This window comes from Clarias gariepinus, chromosome 20 (assembly GCF_024256425.1).
Source record: "Clarias gariepinus isolate MV-2021 ecotype Netherlands chromosome 20, CGAR_prim_01v2, whole genome shotgun sequence".
In the NCBI taxonomy this organism is placed as follows: Eukaryota; Metazoa; Chordata; class Actinopteri; order Siluriformes; family Clariidae; genus Clarias; species Clarias gariepinus.
The window spans coordinates 12375501-12401849 of NC_071119.1; the positions used below are offsets into that span (position 1 = coordinate 12375501).

The 26349-nt window shown below is 36.9% G+C and overlaps 1 protein-coding gene across 3 annotated transcripts; it reads right to left on the reverse strand.

The window, feature by feature from the left end:
- Positions 1-25007, reverse strand: ldb2b (LIM domain binding 2b). Of its 3 annotated transcripts, none has more exons than XM_053479473.1 (10): positions 24791-25007; positions 17808-17910; positions 16713-16885; positions 9801-9923; positions 5893-5976; positions 5596-5719; positions 4947-5000; positions 3680-3804; positions 3240-3295; positions 683-771 (listed from the first exon to the last, which is right to left on the reverse strand). In XM_053479473.1, the coding sequence occupies exons 1-10, from the start codon at positions 24920-24922 to the stop codon at positions 765-767; spliced, it is 981 nt and encodes a 326-aa protein (XP_053335448.1). In that variant the 5' UTR covers positions 24923-25007; the 3' UTR covers positions 683-764. The 3 variants fall into 3 exon arrangements, with proteins under 3 accessions (XP_053335447.1, XP_053335448.1, XP_053335449.1); XM_053479474.1 differs by having other exon boundaries at positions 684-771; positions 3236-3295; XM_053479472.1 differs by lacking the exon at positions 3240-3295 and having other exon boundaries at positions 1-771.
- Positions 25008-26349: the final 1342 nt, after the last annotated feature.

Genomic DNA, 26349 nt, shown 5'->3' on the forward strand with positions numbered 1-26349 from the left:
TTATCATAACCAAACACAATTTATTGATGCAAATAGTCGAAAAGCATACGGAAAATACACACTTAACGGTAAATACACATACCTGCAGGTATTTTACATTATGCCTTAAACAATTAAGTAATAAAGGGAGGAAATAAAATCTGCCACTGCAGATTTTGCAGCAGTAAAAATCAAAAAACATCACAACACTCACAAAGTAGACATTTTAAAGTCAATTTTGAAAAGCCGAAACGAACATTACAGAACAGCTGAATCATTACAGAAAAGATAAAAAATCCTGGTATGAAAGTAGTTGATAGCGCTGCTTATTTATAAAGCTTTCATATGAAATGGGAATGTATGTTTCATGATAATCATTTTCTTATGATATGGAGACTGAGACAAAAAATGCCATTAAAGCCATTGTAATAGTTATACAAACTGGATGACATCATTTGTCATATAGGTCATAGCTCTCTTTCTCACACATACAAACATACACACGAACAAATTCTTTCTCGACATCCCCAGATCAGCACGCTCCCACACCCCTCGTTAGATCCTTTCCCGTTAGCGCTCCCGTTACTCCGGCCGCTGCATCGCCATGACGGTGGGCTCGCCGTCCCGGTTGCTGTTGCCGAGTGCCTGCGAGTTGGTGTAGTCATGGCGACCGTCGTCCCGGAGACCGCCAGCAGGGTCGTACTGCTCGTTCTCCAGCCTGGTGATCAGACGCTCGTCCACGTCTCCCAACTCGGCTCCCATCAGAGAGGGCTCCCCCACCACCATCACATCCTACACAGAGACAGGCAGACAGACAGAGAGAAAGAAAGAAAGAAAGAAAGAAAGAAAGAAAGAAAAAAACAAAACATTTGTTGAACATCGTGTCAGAGAGACACTGAAATGATTTTCTATACTGTACTTACATAAAGTGTGTGGGCACACTGAGATTACAGTAGCAGTCATTAAATAGGCGCAGTGTGCTCGAATATATTTCTGTATTCCCAGATTAGGGTGTGGGTAAAATACCATATTATATGATTATACTTTATATTAGTATGGTAATTCAAGTAAAGATACATTGCATTGATTTGACTGTAATAGAATTTTGAGAGACATGGAGAAAAAGGGAGGGGTAAGAGAAGTGCATGAGAGAGAGAGAGAGAGAGAGAGAGAGAGAGAGAGAGAGGTATAGTGAGGGGGAGGGAGGCACAGAAAGGAGATGTACAGAAACAAAGAAGGAGGCAGAAAAAAAATGGAGAAAAGTGTGACAAAGAGAAAGTTTGTTGAATGTCCTGACAATGAATACACACTCTTGCACAGTTAGAAAATAAATTGTGCCGTCCAAACTCTGACCTTGAAACATATCTTTAAGAGGTCTATCATGCAATTCATGCAGACAGAATCGTTCAGTTAGATCCAGCTCACGCTGATTTCAATGACTTGAGATGTAGGTATTTTATTCAAATCTTCGGAGCACAAGAAACTATAACTAAAGTAAGCAGCAAATACTGGATTTTTTCTTTGTACCCAGCAATAAATTAGATTTCTATAAATATATATGTGTGTAAAAATATTAGACTAATATTATATGTAGTATCTATACTGTACAAATGCTTTAAATATAGCTGCTCTTGCCAAATGCTATTAGGTAAATATTATACCATAAAATATGATGTGTATAAGTGTCTATGTGCATGAGAGCTGATAAATTATTTATACAAACTGCATTTTATTAGATTGTTACAAATTGACAAAGCTTTAGCCATAACGTTTGATCTAGTACCATTTAGACCATGCAAAGTGAGCCGTGTTGCTTTTTAAGCAAAGAAAGTTAGCAGGTAGCACTATCATGATATCATGATATACTGTAGTTGTGTATTGTATTGTTTCATATCATATCTAAGATCATATCACATCATATAATTTATTCCAAATCGTATTGTATCGTATCGTATCATACAATAACCTAATAATCAATATTCATTGATGAAGAGTTATATAAGTCCGCCTGGATATGGGCATCTGCCAAATGATTCAAATCATCATAAATCATATTATAATTTATATTGTATCATATCAAATCATACATTGTACATCATATGTCATATGTCATATATATATATATATATATATATATATATATATATATATATATATAAATAATGGAAACATTATTTAAACAATTTAAACAATTCTAAAACCTTTACATAGAAACTTCCTAAATAATTTTTTTTCTTTTCTTAAATATTTAATTAAAAGCAATGCCAATATTAAAACAGTTAGGTTAAATTGTCCTGCAATTAATCAGACCACTTGTTTTACACCTACAAGATTATAGGCAACTTAATCTAACTAATTAAATACTGTACATATTTGATTCTAAATATTTAAATGTTGTTGTTTTTTTGCTCATCCATTAAATATTATATGAAATCTGTTCGTTTTTGCTTCCCTGACCTACAGACCATTTAACTATTTAAAGAGCTCCAGCAGTGTTCATGGTGCACATGGGTACATATAATCCCGTGTCTCTATGTTCTTTGTGTAGAAATCTTATTTCCATATACATATATTAGAACAGATGTGGATTGCCATTTCGAATTATTTTATTTGACAAATGGACAAATATGGAGGAATACAAAATAATGCAATAATGTATCTTGGTATGGTCATTCTAATAATGTGGCTCGGAATTGAATTAGATGAGAGTGAGTAAGGGACAGAGAGAGGGCGGTAAAGGAGGGGGTGGATGAGAACGAAAGAAAGAGAGAGAGAGAGAGAGAAAGAGAGAGAGAGAGCGATACAGTGGGGGAGGGAGGTACAGAGAGAGACAGAGGGGGAAAGACAAAAAGAGAGACAGGTAGAGGAAGGGGGTGGGAGACGGAAAAAAAAGAGAGAGGAAGGGAAACCAAGATTAGAAACACACTGCCTAATATGAATGCAGGCAAAACTTGTACCATTTTTAATCGAAACACATGTCGCATGCCAGACAAGTGAATTAGCAATGTAGATTTAAAGTTTGAATGAGAACGATTGGAAGGGACAAACTGAAAAAAATTATAAGAACACATACACACACACACTCACACACATACACACACATCCTTGTCTACAGACGCTATCTCTTTGCTCCTTAATTAGCCCATTCAGACAAAGCATACCTCCAACATGTTCGCCAATTAAGCTTGTTCGCATCGCTAATTGGATCGTTAAGGCAGCACATGCTGTGCGATAGCCATCTGCACATGTCACTCACCTACCTAAGCTCCGCCTCCAGCCACCCGCCACCCCTCGATTCACCGGCGACGCGTTTGGGCTGGGGACCAGAGACGGACAGCACTAATTATCATCAAATCAATTAGAACTAATTGCTATCAATTACAAACACATCATTTTAACGGGTTAAATAAAAGCATATTATCAGGTACTGGCAAGAACAATTACAGTTTTATAAATATCAATCTTTTAGAATCAAATCAATATTTTAATTATTAACTGATTATAAAAAACTTCACAGCAATAGTTATCAGTTGGACTAACTATCTAGAAAACAGCTCATCCTTAGTACTTAAAACCCATTCACACAGACACACAAACACACGTACACACACACAGGTTATTCAGTCTAGCATGTTGTCGTGAGCAGTTCACATCACTGTATCACTATGTGTGTGTGTTTTGTGCATGTTTATAGACGTACCTGTGTGGGCAAGCTGAAGCTGTTGGCTGGGCTGCGCTTCTTGCTGTTTCCTGCGTTGCTGTTGGACGCGCTGCCAGCAGAGTTCCGCCTTCTTCTTCTTTTCGCTGTTGGTTTTGGTGCTTCCGCTGTCAGTCAATGAAGGGAAAGTTGTAAGGCATGCAATTTACAGCATAAATACTTATATAAGGACTATAATGAAATGGATTGTAGAATGGAATCTACGTGTAGATGGATGGATGGATTAAAAGGCTAAATGCAAGGTTGGATGTATGTATTTGTAGACAGATAGATGGATGGATAAATGAATGGATGAATAATTGAACAGCAAATGGATCGGAGAATAAATAGGTAAATGGACAGATAGAAAAATTAATGGATGTATTGATTGTATGGCTAAATGAATGGATTGGCAAATGGAAATGAAAAACAGACAGATGGATAGATTGTTGGATGGAATCTATTTGTAGATGGATGGATGCTTTGATTGGAAGGCTAAATGAAAGGCTGAATGGATGACTTGTAAATGGATGGATGAATTTGAACAGCAGATAGGTAATCAATGTTGATGTATTGATTGGATGGCTAAATAGAAGGATGGATGGATGGATGGATGGATGATTGAATGACACATGGAAATGTAGAATACATGGATGAATGGAATCTTGGACAGATGAAAAGGTAAATGGATTGCGTTAGATTGAGAAATGTATGGATTGATTGATTGGTGAAATGGAAGGATGAATGAATTAGTAGCTTCACGTATGGATGAATGGATGGATATATGAATGGCAAATGGATATAAATAATAGATGGGTAAATTTGATGGTTGGGATGTATTGATTAGATCGCTACAATGGGCAAAAAAATTAATGGATGCATGTGAAGATGACTGCATGATGGATGGGCGGAAAGATGGATAGATGGATGGATTGGTGATGGCTTGGAAGACTGATATGGAAAATAGATGAATGAATGGATGGTTGGACAGATGTGTAGATGGATAGATGGATGGATGAGTACTTACATTTTGGATGGATACATGGATGTATTGATTGGATTGCTAAATGAAGGAATGGATGAATAAATGACTGGCTTATGAATATAGGAGAATAACTGGAAAAATTGTTGTTTGATCAGATGCATGGCATCTATGTGAAGATGGATGGATGTGTTGATTGGATGTTTCAAAGATGGATATGGAGAACAGAAAGATGAATGGATGGTTGGACAGATGGGTAGATGGATAGATGGATGGATGAGTACTTACATTTTTTGGAACTTGACTGAAAAATTTCGGTCTTAAAGTTAGGCGAAGGTCCGACTACAATTAAAAGAATATGCAGTCAGTTATGAACTACTGTATTAACATTAACTAAAACATTTACAAACTCAAATTCGTTCATATGTTAGAAAAAACAAAACAGATTTCAGACCTAATGACACCAGATCTATTTGGTAAACCTATCAAACACTGAGTGAAAAAAAGAACATGTTGAGTATTATTTTCTTTTGCATGCCTTTTATTGAGAAGAAATTGGGAGAGTGTTTAAAGAACAGTAAAACAGCGCAGAAATAACAATCCCACGGTCACAAGGCTCATTAATTAGGCAGGATGTGTTATTGCAGAATTTCACAATACCCCTGACAATCTGTACTCTGGACTTTGAAGTGTTAATCATGACTGTGAAACATGTTTACAGTGAACGGAACCGTAAATTTCATGATCATACGTACTTCCATAAGAACAAAGTAAAAGAAATAAGGGCTTCAGGGGGAAAAGGGTGAAGAAACAATGCATTTTTTGGTTATTATTCCCTACAGATAGATGGGCGGGGAATGGAAAATGGTCTGGGCGAAAAAAAAAAACAAAAAAAAAAAACAAGGTTATTATGAGTGTGTGTGTGTGTGTGTGATACCTGGTGGTGTTGTCATCCTTTGCCACTGGTGAAAGAGGCATGTCTTCAGGCAGTCTCTGGGACTCAAGCCATACGTTTTGTGCCTTGACATCAGCTCCTGCATTGGCTCTAGGATCATACACAGCTGCGCGCACACACACACACACACACACACACACACAAGTAATGTAATTTAGCCCTGTACATTTCTTGTATGTATTTGTGTGTATGTGTGTGTGCAGCAGTGTATGATTCTCGTGCGGACATGCATGTGCACTGTATGAGAGATCGTGTCTTGTGTCTATGTCTGTGTCTTACTCTGAGGTAGTTCAGCGTGAGATTGGTTAGTCCCACTCTGCTGATGTTTTTGGACAGTTGCTCCAGAGCTCCAGGGTCTTGCGCCTTGGCAGGAAAACACACACACACACACACACACACACACTCCTTTTATTCTGTTTGCTATTCTCCAGCCACTCCGGCCCGATACGTCTCTAATTCATTAATAGAGATGTTGCTATAGCAACAGCCCAACAGCGCCACTAGAAGGTTTCACCTCGATTGATAAAAATAACACAGAGGAATTTTGTCATACGCCAGCTTTCTGAATCAACGTTATAAGCACAGATATTAACATTATGGTATCTTAAGCAAAAAAACTAAAAAAAAAAAAAAGCAATATATATAATAATAATAATAATAATAATAATAATAATAATAATAATAATCCTATTAATGGTCCGTGTTTAATACAATAATTACCACTTTATGTTATTTTCCTTTCACGTAGGTTTGGACCTTGTTTTCAGATTTTATACAGTTATGTCAACTATTTGTTGATAAGATTCTACACGTTGTTGGTGCACAAAAATAGCAGCCTAGCAGGTTTAAACACTTTGGAATGCTCATAAAACATTTGTAGGGCTGCAACAACCAATTATGGAATAGGCATAGCACGTTACTACAGAGAAAAGTCGGTCCGTCCCTATCGATCAAAAAGTATTATCTCGTGCTACTTTTGACAAAATGTCAGCCATATCTATGGCAACTTGCTGGGTTTAAAATGAAAATCGTCTCCCCACTCTTGACATGAAGCATGTGCATTATGCAACCCTGAGCAATAAATACATTCAGTACCAGAAGTACTGGACACAAAAGTTCGGACACACCTTCTAATTCCATGATCTTTCCTGATTTGTATTTCTTTCTACACTGTAAAACAATGCTGAAGGTGTTCAAAAAATGCAATAATCTACTTATGCCTTCAACGGCTCTAATCTGAGGTGCTGGTTGTTAATTGATGATTTCTGAGGCTGGTGACTCTAAATGAACTTCTCCTCTGCAGCAGATGTAAGTTTAGGTCTTGCTTTTCTGGGAAGGTCTTCATGAGAGACAGTTTCATCATGGAGCTTGATGGGTTTTGCAAATGCATTTGACACAATACAGTTCTTGCAAGAACTATTTCAGAACAGCTGACCTTCATGTCTTAAAATAACAAATGACTGTTGGTGTTGTCATTTAATTACCTGATGTAATCATGCATGTTATCATCATCATAATTTTGAAAAAATACAGTATTGTTCTAGGATGTGGAAAATAAATAAATCCAATCTTTTGTCCAAACTTTTGGGTCTGTTACTCACACCCGAAAACTCTTGAGCCACTGCTCATTTCTTCATCTTGTACTTTGTTTCCAAAGAGACAGACTTTATTCTATTTTTAATGCAGTCTTGAGCAATACCACTCCAGGCTTCCTGAAGGACTTTTTGGAACTCATTTTTGGCAAGTTTTGGCAACTCATATTCAGTCCAGTCACTATACCTGAGCAGTTTCAGAGGAATGTTTTTTGTTTGTTAAGCCATACAGTGGCCTATAGATCATTCACACATACAGTACAGAATATTTAACCTAATACATGAACTAGTGAGAAACTGGTGATGATGGCAGATGATCAGACCGGTGATTAGTGTACTGGTGATGCTGAATGCTGAGGGGTTGAAAAAAAATGAGAGGGGAAATGAGGTTGCTGCTGAGGTTGTTACATAAACAACAAATTTTTTACCTTTAAAAAGGTGAAAGAGGCACAGATTTGGACCAGCAACACAGTCGAGAGTGTGCATTTGGGTTTTCAGATATGTCAGGTAGAACCAAAGTAATCATTACGTTTAAAATAACAACTAACTGTTGTTCTCACTTAATTACAGTACCTAATGCCATATGTGTTATTTTATAGTTTTGAAACAATCAGTACTGTTTAAAACAATCATTTATTAGTTAAATGTAGGAAATATCTTCTTATATCTTATTAATCTGTGCTATTTCTTTGCCCGTGTGATCAATTTATTTATTTTTCTTTTACATTTTTTGCTCAATCACGTTTGTATAGTTGGTTTAAATTAAAAAGTGCAAAAGTATGTCACTCTATATTGCACATTCCTTATATATACACACATCTTTAACCTGTTGCAGTTAAACATTGATTCCTATTTCTTTAATCAACGTCATTTCACATGTAATATGAAAAAATGACTCAAGCGGTGACTCAAGACTTTTTCCACAGTACTGTACGTATATTTATAGAAATTAGCTTATTTAAGTTGTTTGAGTTTGATTCACTAATTCCAGGCAGGGAAATCTATGAGTCAGCTTTAAAGCTTTTAACACATCTAATAACAGCTGAATCACATGCACATATGGTGAACAAAGTAACTTTAGTATTAGTGCATTTTTTGTTTGGAAAGATGCATAATTATTTTGTCTTGACATATCTTAGGTTAGAATTGAGCAACTCAGGTTTTGAAAGACAGATAAGTCATAAGAGGACAGTTGCTTCCTGTACTGAAGGTACAGTATGTATTGTATTAAGTAGCCTGATATTCAGTTAAGGTTAGTTCTGTAGTACTGTTAGTGTTCTGTAGTATAAATAAAGAAACAGTTTTGGTATTTAATATATTTAAAAATCACTATATTGGAAACAATCGATTAAATGAAAATCAGCCATGTGTTGAGTTTTGTTCTCCTGAGATCCAGGTTAAGTATTAGTGCTCTTTGTTTTTTCCTTTACTAGACCTGAAGAAGCATTCTCACTGACTGACTGTCACGATGATCTTCAAGTGCACTCGACTCACTCAGGACATCCATACAACAGATCACAAATTTCCAACCTTGGTTTTGGAAAACCTCCTGTACGGCAAAACTGTATTGTGATGTAAAGCTATACAACCTATTGTAAGATAGCTGATTTCAGGAACCAGCTAATTATCAGAACTTCCTGAGCTGAACTTGCAACTTTGCAAGCATGCAAAGCACTGCAATAACTGTACAGGACAGGAGGTACTCCAGAGTTCATGGGACGGTGATATACACGTACTGTATCCAACATATCTGACAATACAAACTGCCAACTCTTGTAGTGATTGGGAACTTACTTCTAATAAATCTAATAAAAACATGGACATATATATATATATATATATATATATATATATATATATATCTGTGTACCACTCTCATATGAGGACATTTAGGTATAATTCTTGTGCCAAACTTCTTCCTGGTTGCGTACATAATGAAATGTATAGTTATCAGCTATGTCTAAAGAGATACAGTTAGTAGAAATTGCAATGTACACGACAGTAGAGTCAGGTCTCAGGAGGATATGATATAAAATTGTGTCAAATCAATCAGCTACTTCTATTATAAAAACTGCTGTGATGCTGGCTTTTAACATTTAGCAATGCAAATCACCCACTTATTCTTTTTTTTTTTGAGGGAATTTAAGAAACTAATTAGAGTAAATTCGCAAAAGCACGCCTATTTACACCTGCTGATCATGCACACTAACCCAGCCTCCTTATTCAATATCATTACTAGTTGCCTGGTTACAACTTCCTCTAGTCATCACGACAGATACCTAAATTAATTAAAAAGAAACTCAAAAACACAGCAGTAGACTTGCGAAGGACTAGAAAAAGAAACATTATCTGGCTTCTAAAAACCTTTTGATTCAATCAGATTAGGCTGATTAATATGGTCTAAGAATATAAAAAACTCATCAATAGTGCTAGATTTTTAGGAAGAAAGCAAATGGGACTCAAACATTCACTTCAAAAGGCCAAAGGATCAGAATGAGGGGCCTCATAGTCATAGTGTCAAACAATGTCTAATAAATCGAAACATCGTGTTCATGTGGGGAGCGTCTAACAGTCCGCTCGCTTTATTTGACTCACATGGACGGCCAGCATGCTGCGAGGAATGAGCTCATTGTAGTGAGAGATAGTGAAGTGCCATGTCTTGATTCTCATGAGGTCATCGAAGGTGAACACCAAAATCAGACGGCCCTCTGTACACACCTGCGGAATAAACGCACAGCAAGTTAGAACCGTACAACTGCAAAAGTTCCATCAGGCACGTGTGCAGTGACATAGATGTCGATGTCCTCGTTTATAAAGAGGGAAAAAATTTATTATGAATTACATATTTCGCAGGAGCTTTTTAAATGAGAAATGTAACTTTCATCAAAATCCAGTTTAGGAAAATGTAACATACTGTATAGTACCATTTTACTGTACAGTATAAACACATCATCTGAATTCTCATTAAATGATGTTTTTTATGAAACTGAATAAAATTTCATATGCAGGACTTGAAAGAAAGCAATAAAAAATAGCCATAAATTAAACTTTTTGTTTAATTAAGACAAAAGTAATGGCACCCTATAAAAGGATGAAGCGTTAATGTGTGTCCATGGAAGCTGATGCGCTGCAGTGGCCGAACTGCATTATTGTACTGCATTATTATTATTATTTTTTGTCATTTTCAGATATTCAGATTGGTCAAACAAAACATGTGTCCAAAAATAAACCCTCTCTATAACTGTTTTATAACGTCGAAAGTGCAGTTGTAAAACAGGAATTATACAAATGTTACTTCTGACCAAGGAATCTGATTGGACAAGAGGCATTCCATGAGTGCTATATAGAGCACAACAGCACTAGGATGCTGAACTATATACACACGTCACTCTGCTTCACAGGTGTTCTAACAATCGTTGATGGCACCAAGTTTTGGTCAACAACTTATTTCTACATTGTAAGGAACTACACCGGAAGGATGGACATTGTGTTGCTTAGCAACTGTGAAGTTCCGGTCCAGTTGCAGATCTTTTTGTGTTGGTGGAGATAAATAACAATATCTACAGTATATAATAAAACCTAATCTGTTGATGATAAATGGTATCTGTAAACCTGTTGTATTAAAGCATTATCGACCGTGATTTTGCTTTTATAAAACCGTAAATATACCATTTATTATCAACAGATTATCATTGACAATGCATATTAATAATTTTCGAAGGGAAATTACCAAACTTCTGCAAATCTGCTGTTTTCCTGATTATCGGCACGACTGTGATCTATGAGCGCATTAGTGCTGTGCTGAGCCCATTAGTGTTCGGTCTGTAGTGTTTGATATTGCTTAAATATAATGCATATCATATAAGAAAAGATCCTCCCTGGCGTCTCGCTCAGCTCTGCTGGTCTGTTGAGGGGCGTGGCTAAGCAGTAGGTCATTTACATAGAGACTGATATGGAGAGTTTGGAAGAGGAGTGAAATAAAGGGAGTTGAAGGTATGAGGGTTATTTCAGCTGGAGCTGAACTTTGCTCTGAGACCTGTGTTAGAATACAGGCATTTTTAATTGTGTTAAAACATGGGACCTTTAACTCATATGGCCCTTCAGTGAACTTTGAGCTTTACCTTTTATGCAGAAAAAAACTCCAAAACGTCTTTAAATCTGGTTTCAATTCAGCCTATAAAAATATTTACACACAACCTGATAAAAGACTGATGAAGTAAAGTGTTTCGTGCATGTTTAAGCGACTCTGTCTTAAATCCAGGATTCGATCAGGACAATTATAATTTAGAAGAGGATATAATCTGTGTTCAGTATGAGCAGCGTAATGTCAAAGAAAGAGAAAAAAACTAATGACAGAGAATGATGGAGTGTGTGTGCCGGCACTCAGAAAGAAAAAAAGAATGATAAGCAATGAAAAAAAAAAAAAAAAAAATATATATATATATATATATATATATATATATATATATGCTGTAGTGGTTAGCACTGGCGCCTTGCACCTCCGGGGTCCAGGTTCGATTTCCGTCTCTGTGAGCATGGAGTTTGCATGTTTTTCCCGTGCTTGGTAGGTTTCCTCCCACAGTCCAATGCCATGTAGTTTAGGTCGATTGGCGTTCCCAAATTGCCCGTAGTGTGTAAATGAGTGTGTGTGTGTGCCCTGCGATAGATTGGCACCCTGTCCAGGGTGTACCCCGCCTTGTGCCCTAAGCCTCCTGGGATAGGCTGCAGGTCCCTGCGACCCTGAATACAGGATAAAGCGCTATAGAAGATAAGTGAGTGAGTGAGATATATATCTATATTTATAAATTATCATTGTGCTCCAGTTAATTGTGTACTTTTTAATAAATACATTTCATTTAATTATATTTTAATAGGCAATCTCCAATAACTAAGTGAAATGCAGAACGTCTTACTGACTTTTAAAAATCCTCTATGTTGTTTTCTGTTCGGAAAGCCAGCGCTTTAAATCCAGGGAAAATGATTTACTCATTAAACTGGCAATTTCAGAGGAGAAATTTCTCTATTTGGAACTCTGAACCCCAACATTCTGTTGCCGGAGGAACGGTGGGTAACCGAGAGGTTGGCATGGCAACAGGCGGGATGTAATCCCAGCAGACGCACTCTAATCAATGCCTCCACACACACATGCGTGTGCGCGCACACACACACACACACACACGCACATAAGTATTAGTGCTAGTTAGCTCAAATCTAAGTTTTTTTTTTCCATATCTATATTTAATTCTCCAAAAGCAATTTACTAAAGAGCAAAGTTGGTTATATCTCAGGACATAGTACAGTAATATCGCATATAGTGATATAGGATTATTATACTGTACATGGTGCATATCATAAAAAAAGGAAATGTAAAAATACTGTTTATACAAAATGACACTGAATGTGTTCCATAATCATGGCTTTTTGATGCAAAGTTAAGAACTTTATTATTTTTTTATGGATATTTACCCATTAAAAGACAACAGTATCAAAAACTATTTATGCATATTAATAATTGACCCTAAAATGAGCATCTATTATAATCAAACCAGACATCTACTGTATATCTACAGTACTGTGCAAAAGGTACAGATGGAAATACTGAATGATTTTTGTACATAATTTTGCAGACATGATAAACATATATAACAAAATTGGTACAGCATATAATAAGGTGCCTAAGACTTTTGCACAGTCCTGTATATCCGTGTCTGAAAGCGTTCTCACGTTGAGTATACAATTCCTTTAAAGCTGCGATTCTTCCAGCTCAAACCTGAACACTTGCCAAGTATCTTACCCGATTACAATCTGAACTGTAGCATTGAGTGTGATTCCATAATTTGGGTGCCATTTAGCCCCTGCGATTCCTAAAAATTAAGGAATTCTTAAAAATAGGGAATAAAAAAACAAAAAACAAAAAACTCCTAAACATTTTCTCAACACCGAATCTAAAAAAAAATTGTGTAGTTAAACATTCAAAATGTGGCTACAAGAGTTATAATTTTAAGGTGAACTTGACAGACAATCTTACAATATAAATAAAAAAATAACAAGAAAATGCAATTTATCTCTTTCCTTGGATCATCAGGAAATTTGCGTGATGTAATTTCCTGCTGAACATGTGATTTGTGGATGATTCCACCTATTCCATGCAGGTGCATGTGTTCGGCTTACAATAATGAGTGACTGTAAATGGGAAGTTTGCAATTTTTTTAACGATAAATAATTGGATAATAAGTTTTAGGCATGTAGTCACATATTACAGCAAATATGATATATATTTAAATTATTTTTATTTCAAGTCTTGTGGTTGTACAACACAATGCTGTTTTTTAAGATGAAAAGGTGATTTACTGTATCTCACACATGGAGGCACTTTACCAAGTAAAATCTGATCAAAACTTTTTTTTTTTTTTACTTAACATATACAGTACTGTGCAAAGTCCCTTATTTCTTCATATTTTGCTTTCAAAGAGCCAGACTTTCTTTCTTGCATTTTTAATGTGGTCTTGAGACAGTTCTCCAGGCTTCCTGAAAGACTTTTTTGGCTCTCATTTTCAGTCCAGTCCCTGTACCTGAGCAGTTTCAAAAAATGTGACCTATGAATCATTGAAACACTAAAAAAAAAAAGTAATGCATGAACCAGTGAGTAACAGTTGCCAGTGTTTGGTATACGGGTGATGCTGAATGCTGTGTGGTTGGAACAGACGAGAGGGGAAATGAGGTTGCTGCAAGGTTGCTGTAATTTATAACATTTAATCTAATCGAATATAAAGAAATAAAGGGGAACTCAAAACTTTTGAACAGTACTGTATATTTATAAATGTATAAATCAGGGAGACACGAATTACACCACACTCACGGAAACAGCTTTGAAAAATGCTTATTTTAGGTATGTGGTATATCGCATTCCAAGCACAATGTTTTATACATTTAGACAGACAGAGAGACAGATATAAATACATATTAATATTTAAACATCCTATTAGACATCCTACGGAAGATAACCTGACATGCATAATGTTAGCTGGCTTTTATAACTTCCAAGCATTAACATTACCAGCATGTTTGGACAAATGTTTTCCAGGATTTATTTAACAGTTATTAGTTAATAATTAATGGATCAGGGTTGGTGCATTTCGTGAAACATTATGAAAAAAGAATTAAAATATATATAATTTTCCTCTGGAGAACCAGCACTAGGTAGTATGGCGGAACCTTGACATACGAATGCCCTCCCCTATGAATTTTTTGACCTTAAGAATTTAAATTTTGCAAGAAACTTGCATTAACATATGAAGCATTTTTGGCATATGAACGAAGTTGCATCTACATCCAGAAGCCGTTCAAAATTTGTTCGCATTGGTAAAAAACCAAGTGAAGCAAGTTGAACCCTTTTTTTTTTTTTGCATCATGTGCAAGATTTAGTGAGGCATAAATCCATATGCACCATGAGTCCGAACAATGTTAGAAAGAAAGAAGAAAAGGAAGCCAGTTTGAGTGTAAATTAAGAAAGTAAACATCACTAAAAAAAAAGCTGCCGGTGCCAAGAAGAATCCTAAATTAAGATGAAGTGAGGTTTAATGTTGACTTATTTCATATTTTAGTTTATTTACATGTCTTTTCTAAAAGTTTTGTTTGTTTTTATATGCAAAAATATGATTACAGTGCTTGAAATTACACATATTTTTGGATGGCTGGAACGGATTATTTGCATTTGCATTGTTTCTTATGAGAGAATGCGCTTTACAATACGAAATGTTCAACCTAAAAATTCACTTTCGTAACTTCACCTCGGCAAATTTGTATGCCGAAGTTTCGCTGTATATGAAAAAAAAAAGAGTCAAACACTTCTCAAAATCCTGAACAAGTTAAAGTAATAATTTACAAGTTTTAAGAAAATTGTACATGACAACTATGGGACAGACGTATGTGAACCATACAGACAGGGCTATGCTGTGTAAGCTCCTATGTAGGACAAGAAACTAAACAAACCAAGTCAAGTTAATGTATTTCTTTTTGTAATAATACCAGGCAAAGTTTAGGGTTAGCTTTACTGTCCAATTTTTTTCACAGAAGCTTTTTATTTATTCTTATTATTATTTCACTTCACTATAAAACCATCACAGTAAATAAAGAACACATTTTATTGAGAGACTTGGCTTAAAACATCATCAAGACAGCTTCACATATGAACGATTAAACATTTTTCTTTGTTACATGCATTCCTTCATCAATCCATCCATCCATCCATCCATCCATCCATCCAAGTTGGCCTCAATGACCTACAGTTTCACGCCAAAAAATAATGCTGTAGGGAAAGTTACGTTGCTGAGGCTCTCAACAAACAGGCGCACACTCACACACACACACACACACACACACAATCATATACCACTAGATCAGATTTTGAAAACAGGTCTTTGGATTGTGGGGGAAACCACAGGAAACTCACCAACCATGGGGAGAACATGCGGCACAGAGACCCGAGCCGAGATTCGAACCCCTTACTCCTGGACAATAACGGTAAGCGACAGTGCAAAAAAGCACAGTAAAAGCGCTATCTACCCTCTTCCACATACCTGACCTACAGCAACCCCCGATTGTCTAATGCTGCTTAATTTGACGGGGATATTTAACGCAAACTTTTTTTTTTTTTTTGTCACACTTAGAACTGCCGTGCCTCTTGAAAGGGACATTTAATTCAATCTTTTTAAACCAACCTTAGATCCAAGTCCCTGTTTGGAATTACTGAGAGAATAATGCAAAAGACGGCGTGTGTTAGCTGTGATGTGAATTACAGCCCAAGCTGCTGTTATAGCAAATTAATTAACACCTTCTGATCGTTCATGTTTGAGAATTTATGCGTAAATCTGTTTTTTTTTCCCTTTTCTCTTAAAAGGACATAAAAAAAAAAACACGACAGGACTATCATACCATATACCATACACATGCTTAGTTCATTCTGGATGAATTATAATACTCTGGGTTTTATACAGAATATCTCAATAATGTGATCTTCTGTAATTAACCACTGCTAATTACTTTTACACTAACATGAACCGACACATAGGTACATAATGTAAGAAATAAAAGAAAGGAAAAAGAATAGAGGGACTGAAGAGAGATCCTGTTTATGTGTGTGTGTGTGTGTGTAAGAGAGAGAGAGAGAGAGAGAGAGAGAGAGAAAGTGGTGGTGGTGGGGGGGGAGGTGGTTAGAGGGGCGAGAGAAAAAGAGGGAGCTATATTTTCCTTTTTTGTTTTGTGCAGCTCAGCCCTGAATTCACAATGAGGAGGAACACATTACTGCTCACACTGTGCAATGTGTGTGTGTGTGTGTATGTGTATAAGAGGATGAGAGAGTGACGGGTTTGTGTGTGAGCCAAAGGAAAAAAAAAAAAATATATATATATATATATATATATATATATATATAGGAAGGCATCTAGAGCTCCTATCTAGGGTTGCTGATAGTTAGTGTACAGGTGAAGTGTGTATGTGTGTGTGTACCTTGGTAAAGGTAGGCTTGCCATGTTGTGTTATCATGGTGCACTGGTGGCAGTCTACAGTGATGGTCGAGCTGTTGAACGACTCTTTTGTGTGCTTGAGCTCAAAAAACAGCTCGTACACTCCGCCTTCGTACAGCGTGCTGAAGAAGCGCGGGATCAGCGCGCGTCCGATCGCTGCGAGGAAGACGAGGAGAGAGGAAGAGTGCCGGGTTAGGATTAGGATTAGGATTAGGCGCGCGTTGGCTACAATCGCAATCGTAAGGACGGTACAGATTCGAAAGGAATCTGTAAAAATGGAACAAAATAAGTGAATTAAAATTCATGTTAATTATGTATCTTAATAAATACGTCGTATAAAATAGAAAACATGTTGATTTGTTTAGGTTCAGCAATACACTGGTAGGAATTTGAAATAAACAGTCTACTGAGTGGAGCTGGAGATTTCGGTCCAAAAGAGTGCACGCACACACATACACACACGCACACACACACACACACACACTACTTAGAGCTCTGCGGTTGTCAGTCATGCCGGGAGACGCGTGTGAAGTCTGAAGCAGCATGTTTATTTAATCACCTCGTACCTGCCAATCAAGTCTTGCCCCGTACATTCGGAATGAGGATGGTAAAAGCGAAATGAAGTCCCCCCGCGTGTACGCGCACACACACACACACGCAGGCGCACACCCCCATCCCTCCATCTATCTCTCCTCTATCTACCTCTCCCCCTCACACACACACACACACACGCTCTCCCTATCCCCCTTGCTCTTCTCTCTCTTTTCTCCGTTTCTCACCTCTCTCTCTCTCTCTCTCTCTCTTTCTCTTTCCCGCCGGAATTTGTGAATGACACCGCGCCTGAGGGATCGTGATGATGATGACAGTGTTGGTAAACATCTCTGTTGTTTGCAACACGACGCCTTTTAAATCAACCGATTTGGAATCACAGCACAGTTTAAGCAACATCTGCAATTCACCTTCCAGACACAGTGAGACAAACAGATGCACCGAGACGTCTCACGTTCGTTCTCACGTGCGCTCGTACAGACCACGTACCGGATAAAGTATCTGTCGGATCTTCGCGTGCGATACTCACTATAGGTCTTTGGTCCATCCTCGAGGCAGAAGGAGACTGTTAAGGTCGCGTCGTCCTCGAAGAACTCGGTGCAAAACGCATCCCACCATAGTATATCACAATCCTGTAAAAAAAAAAAAAACAACACATGCAGACTGATGACTACGTGATCATGATGTTACCACGGCGACTACGCTGACATATAAAAGTTTCGATTTGAGATTCGAGAAGCTTCTCTCCTCAAATATTTCACATCCGCATGCAGCGCAGGGAAATCCGCATGCGGTGCGATACAGTAATAGAAGAACAGTCATATTCTATATTCCTGGTATTACACTACACATTTTAATAGCCTTTTAAATGTCGTACAATGACGTTTTTTATTAGCTAACAGATGCAGTTTAAATAATGCACGGCAGTTGAGTAACACTTCCTCTATACATGGGTACTACTCAACAAGGTCTCAGCATCATGAGCCATGCATTAGTGCCATCGCTAAACCCAACTCTCTTTAAAAAATCTCCTTTGATGTGCAACGGAATCATTGACGACATTCCAACTGCGATAAAGGGGATTTTCATTGCAAGATAGTCCAGGTCAACAATGTGGTTCTTGTATTCGAGACTATATAAAGTAGTACATTTGTATAGAGGGAAGAGTTACTCTACCAAGTTAGTTAATAAAAAACGTTGTTTCGGTACAGCCCTCGCAACTCCGAGATGGGGGGAAAAGTAATTTAGTGATGTATTGTGATTCTTTGTGTGGCAATTCAGGTGACCCCAAAATAGATTGATTTATTGATATGTTTGCAGTTGATGTGGCAAAATGATGATGTTCTTTTATAATCATACAGGTGGTGCACTCTAAACTAGTCACACATTGCCCAATTGTAACTGTATATACTATATATACACGATAAACTATATATATATATATATATATATATATGAAAATATTATGAATTATAATAATATAATATACATTGTACTATTTTTCTATTCCTGAAGTGTGTATAATTTTTTTGACTGACTCTATAGTCTATGTCATGTCTATCTCATCTCAGTTAGTTTTTGTTAATTTCTGTTGTAAAATTTCTGTTGCATGTATATACTATATATATACTATATATAGTATATACTAGATATCTTGACTAGATATATATATATATATATATCAAGTCAAGTAGGCTTTTATTGCCACTTCAATAATATGCAGTTGAACAGTGAATATATTATATTATATTGAATAATATATATATATAGTATACACACTGTATTAAAACAATCCCTTTTCCCCCCTGTTTGTGTCGATTTGGGATATTAATTAAATGACCAGTTAAATCAGCACCTAGGTATTGCTGTAATATGGTATCAGGTGGTCCCCAGTGATTCCCATCCCTAGTGCAGCAGTATAATTGTATTTTCTGCATTCAAAAAGTCCCTTTTAAGTAGGTTAGAGTAGGTTATGATTATTCTCACTCATGTATTTATTTACTGAAGTATTATTATTAGTATTCTTGTCTCCGGAAAAGCTGCTTGAAATTTTCGACGTATTAAATCTGTGTATTTATCGCCAGCTTTAAGAACGTGCTCCACTAGAAAAACATGTTCTACGATTGTTAACATTTTCAAACAAAAATATGCGGCCGACATTAAACAAAGAACTTTGGAGAGACTTTCTGAACACACTGTGTAATAAAAAACTCCCAAAATTAGTAAACTATTACACAGCTGTCAGTTTATTCTTTTATAAACAGCTATGTATTCAGCTTATCTTATTAAATCTTTCATCCCTATAAGACATTCGCGAATATAACACATAGAACGACTTATAGCATTGCACGAAACCAGAAATATTGCTGAAGATTTATTTATGCAGACGTTTAAAAAATCATATTATTGTGATCTTTTAAACTGCTTATGTGCCTATGTGATCTCTACTTTAATCAATTAATTAATTGATTTTAAAAGGCTTCAAAAGTTAGTGTAACTTTAGAAACTTGTGACGTTTAATTTTTTTTTTTATATATTTTTATATAAACCGATTATGGCTAGTCACGTGACTAAGTTTGGCTTTTGTAATCAGTCCTGAACTGGCATGTTACATTTTTTATTCATTTTATATTTTAATGCAGTTTTTTTTTATACAAATTGTTTGAACTAAATAAATATTTTAACTATCGTTTAAACATTCAGACGTTAAATGATTCAGATGTTTAATCCTTTATTGTAATTCACTGAGGTCAAATATAAACCAACACCTTTAAATAAAAAACGTGAACACTGCATTGTTCAAAATAACAAACCTGTACCTCCACTTGGGAACCATCCCTGCAGCATTGAAACAACAGCCCTACGAGGTTAAACGCACCGTTACTTCTTCCAGTCTGAATACTTACAGGTGTGAATTTTTTTATTCCAACACTGAATTAATTCACACATTAGATATCAGTGTTAAACGAATATTTACAGCCTGGAATGAACAACTACAGCAAAGATCTGGTCCCTGTTGTGGTAATAAATTTAACCCACTGTGGTGCTGAATAAATGCTCATGCAATCTTATTGAATTAATTTGTGCACTGCTGTATGAATGAACACAGTTAAAGCAACTGAAGAAGTGACATGTGATAATGAAACATGGAGGTGTTGAATAACCGGCTATGAGCAAAAACATCACTTAGTTAAAGAAACCATTTTCATTCTCGTAATCATCCTTATTAAAATTGCCGGCACGGCGGTGTAGCGGTAAGCGCTTTTGTCTTGCACAACTTCAGGGTCCGTGTTCGATTCCCACTTTGGGTCTGTGTGCATGGAGTTTTCATGTTCTCCCCGTGCTTGGTGGGTTTCCTCCGGGTACTCCGGTTTCATCCCACAGTCCAAAGACATGCAGGTTAGACTAACTGGCGTTCCCAAATTGGCCGTGTGCATGTGTGAATGGAATGTGTGTAGCAGTACAGTACTGTACAGTATACGGGTTTAACTCTACATTCTTTCTATTTTTAAGGGTAATGCATTAAGCTGAGTTTTACATGAAATTAAAAAGTTTTGTGGGGCATATTTAGATAAAAATAGGCATTTAAAGGCTTTTTTTTTTTTTGGACCACATAAATTTTTTTTTTTTATCAAAATTCACGGATGCTGTAGGAACGTAACCTCCATGAATTCTAGGGATCGACTATAGATGATAAGTAAGTGATTCAGTAAGTGAATATAAAGTTTGGACACACTTCCTAAATCAATAATTTTTCCTGATTTTTATTTCTTTCTACTTTGTAATACAACTTTGAAGGCGTCCAAAATATGCAAATCTCCTTTGAACTCTAATCTGAGGTGCTGTTTATTGGTTTATTGGTGATTTCTGAGGCTGGTAACTCTAAATGAACTTCTCTGCAGCAGAGGTGAGTTTTGGTCTTGTTTTCCTGGGAAGGTCTTCATGAGAGTCTTTCATCATGGTGCTTGATGGGTTTTACAAAAGCACTTGAAATTACAGTTCTTATAAGAAGTGTTCCAGACCAGCCGACCTTCGTGTCTTGAAATAACAACAGACTGTTCGTGTTGTTACTTAAATACATAATTTCATACAAGTTATTTCTTAGTTTCGAAATCTCCAGTATTCTAGAATTTAGAAAATAAATATTAAACAAAAATCACTGAATTTTAAGGTGCATCCAAACTTTTGTCTCGTACCGTAATCTGACAGAATCATCGGGTTACACTGAATATTAGAATTGCACATACTGGTTTTAAAGTCAAATCAAAAGCTATACAAGGTGTTTAAAAGCATAGAAAAAACAAAAACGTTTCCTGAGAGCAATACCTGACCTTCATCAAGTGTCTTTACAACTCTAGTTGGCCTTGTGTGTGAGTTTTATTTATTTATTATTATTATTATTATTATTATAATACTTATTGTGAGTATTTTTGTTCATGCATACCATCAGCATTGTTGGTGGCAGAACAGGACTGCGTTGACAGAAAAAGCACCTGATAGCGACGTTAAAATATGAATCATCGAGCTCTCGTGAAGACTGGGGGCATCATGAATTCCTGCGAAGGATAGTTTCAATGTTTGTCTCTACCAGAAGGCTAAAAAAAAATATCTGGCCAGAAAAAAAACTGTCTTTATTAGGAAAAATATGGTCCAAGCATACAATAATATTAATAATAATAATAATAATAATAGTGATAATAATAATAATAATAATAAAGTTCACTGCTTGGTGCTTAAATAAATAGATTTAACTATAACTATAGATGAAAGATTGATGTTTGAGCTTAAAATATCACTTATAATTTTCCTTTATTTTCATAAATATTTATATATTATATATATATATATAACTGCTTTATATTAAAACCTGCAATGTTCATGTAAAAATCTCATTCTGTTCTATTTACTGTTACAGTAAATAATACTTACTGTGCTGAATTAGCAATTGCTAAAGTGAGATGAATCAAAACATGTACTGTACTGCTGGATTTAAATCTTATTAGCTATTAGTGTGCTGGATTTAATGGTTGCACCAGTAAACGACCAGTAATCATGGTGCATTAGCACCTGTGGTTCTGAAATAACAAGTACCAATGAACACCAGCAGGATAAAAGCTATAGAATTGACACGTTATTATATTATTATGAACATTATGGTTATTATTCTTATTGCACGATACGGTATATCGGTGCATCGACAACTCTGGTATTGAAAAGGGATTTGAAATGAAGCAGTGTTAAAACAATGCATGGAATTAAGACAGTGTTAAACTTTTCTAATCGATACTTACAGTAGATACCTGAGTGATCTCTTACAGCCTGTTGCTGCAGTGCACCATTAACACTTGGCAAACAGAGCTCAAACACCACGTGGGGCTGAAGTGCTTTAACTCTTACAGTGTTGAATTAACATCTAGATTTAAAAAATCTCTACCGTTTGATTATGTTTTTAAAGACCATGTTTAAAATTACATTACACAAAGCATTAACAAAGCAAAACATTTAATACAAGAAAGGTTTAATACTTGAATTAATACTTCGGTCTTCAGTATTTAACTTTAATATTTATTCATCTCCCGGAGTACTGTGTTCCTTATCACGCTCGGATAACAAATGATGAATAATACTTTACAGTGCAGTGTATTCACATAGCACACTGTATAATGCAAAAGTAAAATTAACTTTAAGTGTTGATTAAAAGTCAGAAGTCACCCTTAAGTTAACCCATACACTGTGTTCTGAAGAAAGTTTTACAGTTTGCACCCAGGGTTGCATCAAAACATATTTTCACAGTTTCCAAAAATGCAACAATTTTTTTTTTATTAAATAAATAAGTAAATAAATAAATAAATAAATAAATAATGCAGGCAATGCAGTGCTAAGTGAACATATGGATACTTATTCATTTGAAGTTTAGTTCCCTGCTTCAGGATGGTCTTAATTATGGTATAGAAATATAGACAACAGTGGTTTATAAGAAATGCAGTGTTGAGTAAACTTCCACAGTTCCAAATGAACTCATGTAGTGTTAAATAAATGCATGCACCACATTGGGGCTGATTTAAGGATGATAGTGTTTAACGAACACAAGTAATGCTTCATTAAACACTATCAGCTATAAATCAGCAACAAAGTGGTGCAGCACCAAAGTGCTTCATGAACACCAATGCTGCTGCATTAAACACTATCAGCTTTAAATCAGCACTTAAGTAATTCATGAACACCAATGCTGCTGCATTAAACACTATCAGCTTTAAATCAGCACTTAAGTAATTCATAAACACTAATGCGGCTGCTTTAAACACTATCAGCTTTAAATCAGCACTAAAGTAATTCATAAACACCAGTGCTGCTGCATTAAACACTATCAGCTTTAAATCAGCACTAAAGTAATTCATAAACACTAATGCGGCTGCTTTAAACACTATCAGCTTTAAATCAGCACTAAAGTAATTTATAAACACCAATGCGGCTGAATTAAACACTATCAGCTTTAAATCAGCACTAAAGTAATTCATGAACACCAGTGCTGCTTTAGTAAATATTATCAACTTCAAATCCACACCAAAGTGGTGCAGCACCAAAGTGTTTAATAAACACCAATCCTTATTCGTTAAACACTATCAGCTTTAAGTCAGCACCAAAGTGGTGCATGAGAACCAATGCTGCTTCATTAAATATTATCAGGTTTAAGTCAGCATTAAAGTACTGCAGCACAAAGTGCTTTATGAACACCAATGCTGCTTCATTAAACACTATCAGCTTTAAGTCAGCACCGAAGTGGTGCAGCACCAAAGTGTTTAATGAACACCAATGCTTATTCGTTAAACACCATCAGCTTCAAGTCAGCATCAAAGTAGGACATGAGAACCAATGCTGCTTCATTAAACACCATCAGCTTTAAGTCAGCACCAAAGTGTTTAATGAAAACCAATGCTTATTCATTGAACACCATCAGCTTTAAGTCAGCACCGAAGTGGTGCAGCACCAAAGTGTTTAATGAACACCAATGCTTCTTTGTAATCAGCTTTAAATCAGCACTAAAGTAATTCATGAACACCAATGCTGCTTCATTAAACACCATCAGCTTTAAGTCAGCACCAAAGTGGTTCATGAACACTAATGCTGCTTCAAAAAAGATTATAAGCTTTAAGTCAGGACCAAAGTACTGCAGCACCAAAGTGCCTTATGAACACCAAAGCTTCTTCATTAAACACTATCAGCTTTAGACGAGCACCACTTTGATCTAAAGCTGCCGGTGTTTAATGAAGCAGCATTGGTGTTAATTAAAATCTAGGGTGTTAATATATATGATCAGCTCACGCACTGCATCAAATCCCCAGCGTTGGACTAACACTCTGAGTGTTGAATAAACCAAACGCAGTGTTTAGACAACAGGTGAACTCTGAGAGTGTTAACCGAACACCGGGGACTCTGCGCTGTCTACAGTAAGTGTTAACTCGGGTAACCCCGGTGTCCCGGGTGCTCTGCCCGGTCGCTCTGCACGCTCACCTCGCTCCGGCTCTGGAGCCGCTTGTTGAGCTCGTGGACGCGGTACTGCGGCTGCGCGGCGCTGGGCGCGTGCCTCCGGTAGAACGGGCCGAACGGCGAGGAGTAGAAAGGGTCGCGCGGCGCGCCGCTCATCGTCCCGGGTGCCGAGTCCGCGCGCGGGCCGCCGCCTCCATACACGCCGCACGTGGGATCGCAGCGCTCGTAAACACACACGCACGCACACACACACACACACACATATACCACACGCACGCACACCTTACACACAGCGACGAGCGCGCGGCTGGCCAATCACTAACGGAGGGAGGGACAGAGAGGAGGAGAGGAGGAGGTCGTGCTGGGGGACAGCGAACACTTTTTAATTCCTCTTTACTGAGGAGAAAAAAAATGGCAAAGTTACCAAAAAGCATAAGTTTTAATAATAGGATAAGAACGAGTGCGCGCAGCGACGCGCGCGCGTTCATGTAGTTACTTATCTCGCGTGACCAACGCAAGCGTTAACAAGCACGCGACATTACAAAAATCACAATTATTTTTATTATTATTATTATTATTATTATTAATAAGATAAACCTGAACCAATTCAGAAAATATGAAAGTGTGTGTGTGTGTGTCCATAGGTATATGTGCTGGAGTTTGCATGCAGTGGTGTGTGCGTCACTGTTTTTCTCTCCTGTATTTTTCCATTTCTCATTCTTTTGAGTTTGTCTCCCAAGCACACACTCTTACTCACATAGATGCGCGCGCGCACACACACACACACACATACATACTGACACAAAAACACAGACACACGCTTTTAATTTCAGAAATGCACAAATACAAGTCGGTTTCTTTCACATTTCTTTTTACTAGCAGGGATTGGGAAATGCTTTCTAACTAACACACACATAAGCAGACGGTACAGTGGTGTAGTGGTTAGCACTGTCGCCTGGCGCCTCCACGGTCCGGGTTCGATTCCCGGCCAGACTCGATTCCCGTCTCTGTGTGCATGGAGTTTGCTTGGTGGGTTTCCTTCGGGTACTCCGGTTTCCTCCCACAGTCCAAAGACTTGCAGATTGGTGTTCCCAAATTGCCCGTAGTGTGTGAATGGGTGTGTGTATGAGTGTGTGTCCTGTGATGGATTGGCACTCTGTCCAGGGTCTACCCTGCCTCATGCCCTATAAGACTCCTGGGATAGGCTCCAGGTCCGATGATGAGTGAGTGACATACCCACATATCTAATTTTACAAAATGCACATATGCAAGTCTTTTATATTTACTTCTAGCAGGAGTATTGGGAAATGCTTTCTAACTTACACACACACACACACACACACACACACAATTGTCAGGTATTTTTTATTGACTTGTGCATTAATACAGCTGAAAAAAAAAAATCTCATGCCACAACCACAACCTTAACATTTGTAACAAAAAGGGGAAAAAACACCTTTAGCAGATTTTTTCCCAATAAAACCGAAGTAATAAATAAATAAATAAAATCTGAATTTCATCTTAGGGACCAGACAAATGTCCCCACAAGGTCGAAACTGTTACATATTCCAATCACATGTGGA

What these genes read in the sequence shown, in the direction of transcription:
- ldb2b (XM_053479472.1), bottom strand. Translation starts at nt 24,922, where the DNA reads ATGAGCGGCGCGCCGCGCGACCCTTTCTACTCCTCGCCGTTCGGCCCG. An exon ending in GCAAGCCTACCTTTACCAAG is followed by an intron (nt 9,924 to 16,712) that starts GTACACACACAC and finishes TTTATTCCGCAG; the next exon opens with GTGTGTACAGAGGGCCGTCT. An exon ending in AAGGATGACAACACCACCAG is followed by an intron (nt 5,001 to 5,595) that starts GTATCACACACA and finishes TTTTAATTGTAG; the next exon opens with TCGGACCTTCGCCTAACTTT.